This window comes from Mandrillus leucophaeus, unplaced genomic scaffold (genome assembly GCF_000951045.1).
Source record: "Mandrillus leucophaeus isolate KB7577 unplaced genomic scaffold, Mleu.le_1.0 Scaffold125, whole genome shotgun sequence".
Taxonomy (NCBI): domain Eukaryota; kingdom Metazoa; phylum Chordata; class Mammalia; order Primates; family Cercopithecidae; genus Mandrillus; species Mandrillus leucophaeus.
In genome coordinates, this window is record NW_012100876.1 from 2760218 (window position 1) to 2764761 (window position 4544).

The 4544-nt window shown below is 50.7% G+C and overlaps 1 protein-coding gene across 1 annotated transcript in view; it reads left to right on the top strand.

Annotated features, from left to right (window-relative positions):
* The window catches only part of LOC105533465 (liver carboxylesterase 1-like), a 46822-nt gene that overhangs the window by 8439 nt on the left and 33839 nt on the right, over nucleotides 1-4544 (top strand). Inside the window, exons 3-4 of the mRNA XM_011971933.1 lie at nucleotides 1951-2084; nucleotides 4344-4497. Of these exons, the coding sequence (XP_011827323.1) occupies nucleotides 1951-2084; nucleotides 4344-4497 (288 nt within the window). The remainder of the gene's footprint in view (nucleotides 1-1950; nucleotides 2085-4343; nucleotides 4498-4544) is intronic.

Below are 4544 nucleotides of genomic sequence, written 5' to 3' on the forward strand. Positions count from 1 at the left end.
AGCTTGTATGTGGCCTTTCTCCAGCACACCAATATTCATCTGGGGTAACTTTCACTGTCCGGGTACTGACTTTAAAGGGAAAACGTGGGACAAACCCAGAAGCACTTCCTTTTGCCTTTGGCCAAATATCTGGATTTTTCTGTACCTATTTTCCCTCCCTAATTGTCTTGGCAAAGGCTGATGACCCTGTGAGTCAGCATTTCCCAAATAAATGAAGGGCAGGAGGTGGGGCAGGCTGACAGCTGCAGGTTGCAGGGTGGGTAGGATTTTCTGGCAAAGGAGGCCACTCCAGGGTGTAAAATGAAGGGGTGTTGTGTCCAACCAGTCTCCCAAGGGCACCGTGGCATGGTGCCCAGGAGTGGGAGAGCAGGTTTGCAAATGTGGGACTAGAAGTTGGCTCTTCATATGCTTTGTAGACTCGGGAAGTGGGAGAAAGCTTTACTCATTCATTCATTCATTCATTCATTCTTCTATTGTGTACTCAGTGCCCCATATACACAGTTAGACCTGGGGCTTCAGGAAAAAGAAGATCATGAACCCACTCCACACAGCCCCTGCCTTCAAGGATCTTGCCATCTGGGCTGTAGAGACATATCCTCTCTTCAGCATGTTATTGCAGGCCAGCCTGCGGGCTCAGCCTTCACACAAAGAGGAATGCACATTCAGTCCCTCCCCAGGAGGCAGGCAGGGATTAGAGGTGTGGGAGAAACAGGGTCTCTGGGAACCTGGAGGCAGGAGAACCTCCAGGAATGGCCACAGGTTCTAGAACTACAAGGTCTAGGTTTAAATCCTGGTTCTTCCTTTGACTAGCTGGACATTTCTTAACTTTTCTGAGCCTCTGTTTCCTCAAAATGAGAGTTATCACATATGATCAGTCAAGGGTAACCACTAAGCTTGATCTCAGTCCCTGGCTAAATAGGCAGAGGCAGGCTCATACCACTACCCTAACAGTGGACTCTGCACTGTGACCGGTGCCTGCAGTATGCTGGGCAGCTCAACGTGTGGACTCTGGAGCCAGACAGCCTGGGTTAAAGTCCTGCTGCTACCACTTTTAAGTTGTAGGACCTTGGGCAGTTTAAGTGCCTCCATTTTCCACCTGGAGAATGGGACAGTATTAGTATCTACCCAATGGATAGTTTATTTTACTGTGCTTAGAACAGCACTTGGGACATAGTTTATGTTATCAGTTAATTTATATTTTATTAGTATTATTATTACAATATTATTATTTTAACTCTTTCACTTCTTCCCTGCTACATGTGGACTTTTAAAATGCAAGAACCATGCATGAGGAATTGTATCCACTCTCATCCTTGGGTATTAGCAGAGTCCCTGGCACATAGTAAGTTCTCAGACAGTGTTAGTCCGTAGATTGAAGGCATCCTGTAGTGGGTGGGTCTTAGTCTGGGCTCTTAAGGGATGGATAGGATTTGGGAATGCAGAGGCATAGAGGAGGCATTTGAGGAAGAGACACCACCACAGGCATGTGTGCTTCCCGAGACAATCATTCATGCACAGATAAGTTTAATTCACCAGGAGTGAGTTAACTGAGATGAAGCTGAGATACAAGGGCTCCCCAAGGGTACGCTGAGCTGCATGAACAGTCCAGGCTTGAGGGTGATGGGAGTGAGGGGGAGAACACAACATCCTTAGCCTTTGCTATACCCATGATGATGTTCTCAGCATAAAGAGCCTTGGGAGGAGGAGGCACTGGAGGCTGGATAGAAAGGCACTGGAGGCCGGGTAGTTGGAGTGTGTACAGTGGGGTGGTGGCTTGGGCCCCAATTGGGAGAATTATGGAGAAGAGAGACTACCTTTGGCAACCTTGCTGGGCGCTGGTGAACTTTGGATAACATCCTCCTTCAGTTGTGACCAATAGGTAGGTCACCAAACAAGACACCTCCCTGGCTCTGCGTCCTGTAACTGGTGTGTTACTTGCCTCCTGCCCAGGTGATGGTGTGGATCCACGGAGGGGGGCTAAGGATGGGTGCGGCATCAACCTATGATGGGCTGGCCCTTGCTGCCCATGAAAACGTTGTGGTGGTGACCATTCAATACCGCCTGGGCATCTGGGGATTCTTCAGGTAAGAAATGAGACTCTCCTCACTGCACTTTGGCCCCCAACACAAGGACGCTGGGTCACAGCTCTGGTCACGCCAGACCTCAGGGGACCTTAGCTAGGTTCCACAGTAAGGCATCCAAGCCTCATCACAATTGGATACTACCTACCCTCTCACTCCCCAGCCACACTCGTCTGCTTGCCTCTGAGCTTTTGCATGTGCTGCTCCTTGGCCTGGAGTGCTAACTCTACCTGAAGAACTCCTCTTCATCCTGCAAGACCCAACCCTCAGTTACCTCCACTGAAAGACTCGTCTCTTCTTCACCTATGTTTCTCCAGCACATTGAATTTCTCTGTCATGACACTTAGCAGGCAACACAGCCCTTGAAGGTTGACACATCTGACTTCTCATGGAAAGGAGGGACGGGGCAGAGTCACAGAGGGAGCTCAGAGCATGTTGTGGGTAAAGAAATGGGGGCTGCAAATGGTGGGGTGTGGGAGCATCTGATCCCTTCCTGGAGGACTATTACGGCCACCTCACCCCATTTTCTGCTTGAAATCTGGCAAGTGCAGGAAGCAAGGATGGAGTCTTCCCCATCAGGTCTCCATGGGGACAGGAGTCAGATCTCCTTCAAGGTGCAATTACTATGAACCTTTACTAAGGGTTAACATCCCAGCACCCTAATCCCAAGTGAGTGATAGGAGGGCTGTGGGAGGGATTCCACTCACTGATGAGAAGGCCTAGGGAGATGGAGGATGGATTCTGGTCTACCGTCAGCAAGACATCCCAGGCCAGTCTTGGCAGTATCATCTTCATCCCTTTCAGCCACAGCCTGTGTCTCTGCTCCCCATTACAGTAAAGCTGCTTCATGATCTCTCTCCACTTCCTCTCCTCCGTGTATCTCCTCCACCCATGCAAGCCAGCTTTCTTCCTGACCATGCCACTTGGCTGGTCTCCTCGTGGTCACCCATGACCTCCCCCTGCTCTCCACCCAACCTCACAGGACCTCCTAGCAGCAGCAGATGGCCCCTCAGCCTCTGTGACATGCTTCTTCCCAGCCTTTCCTAGTCCCCAACTCCCCCTGTCCACAGGCCTCTCTTGTCTCCCTCTCCCTCCCTACTAAGTCCCAGTGATCCCAGGGAGCAGCCCAGAGCCCCTGTTTCCAGCCCACTTCACCTTTGAATCCCGCAGGCGTCACTCACTGCCTTCTCCCTGCCCTTGACTGTCTAAAGGGCCCCCCACTCTTCCCAAGGACAAGCTGAATCCTTGACTCCCACTGCCCCTCCCCAACAGAGATCCCCTCCTCCTCCCACCATGCCTCCACTCAGCTGCTGCTGTATCCTCCCAGGGGCTCAGGAGAAGGCCTCATGGGCAGCCTGGACTCTCTCTTTTCTTACAACCCTCTTGACTCCACCTTCAGAATCCACTACTTTGCAATCTTCCCTGGCTCGCTCCTACCCCAGCCAAAGCTCTCTGTCTCTCACCTTGATTATGATCCTAACACTCACTTTCAGATTCCTGCCACTTTTATACTGAGGCTGAGTCGCACAGTACTGAGAGTGATCACTTAACATGTGCGTTGAGTCATGCAATGCCTCTGCGCAAAACTCTGCAGTGGCTTCCCATGTTCCTTACGATGACAGCCAAAGTTCTGGCCAGGCCCCAGGGCCCTCTCTAGCTGTACCTCCTGACTCACACTTTCTTTCACTGGGCCCCAGGGCCTTTGCACTTGCTTTTTCTTCTGTCTGAAATTTCTTTCTTTGGATATTTGCAAGACTTATGTACTTGTTGTGCTTGTTTTATGAAGGTCTTTGTCTCCAAAACCTCAAATGCCACTGCCTCCAAAAAGCCTTCCGTGATTGCGATCTGAAATGGCATCCCCTGTCCCACCCCTGTTTTTTTTCCTTATTCCATTGTATTTACCTCAATGCACTTTGACTACCTGACATCATTATATTCTCTCTGTACATCTGTTTATCTGCTTGTGATCTGTAGTGGGAGCTCTGTGTCGTCACAGGTGTTGCCTGTTTTGCTCTCAGATGTGCTCTAGTTCATACGATAGTGTCAGGCATACAGTAGAGGCTCAGTAAATCGTTGCCAGTTGAGTGAATGTAGAACTATACATCACCACAATGTTGTAGGAATAAAAGCAGGGTCTCAGAGATGCTGAAGCCCAGTCTTATTCTTAAAGGCTCCCTGAGAGCCCCCAGCCCCATCTCTAGTCCTGAAGGTCCTGCCATGACATCTCTGCTCCCCACCCTCAACCTGTTCTCTTCCTCACAGCACAGGGGATGAACACAGCCGGGGGAACTGGGGTCACCTGGACCAGCTGGCTGCCCTGCACTGGGTCCAGGACAACATTGCCAGCTTTGGAGGGAACCCAGGCTCTGTGACCATCTTTGGAGAGTCATCGGGAGGAGAAAGTGTCTCTGTTCTTGTGAGTGCTCCTGGCACCAGGCCCAACCCCACACTCGATGTGATGCT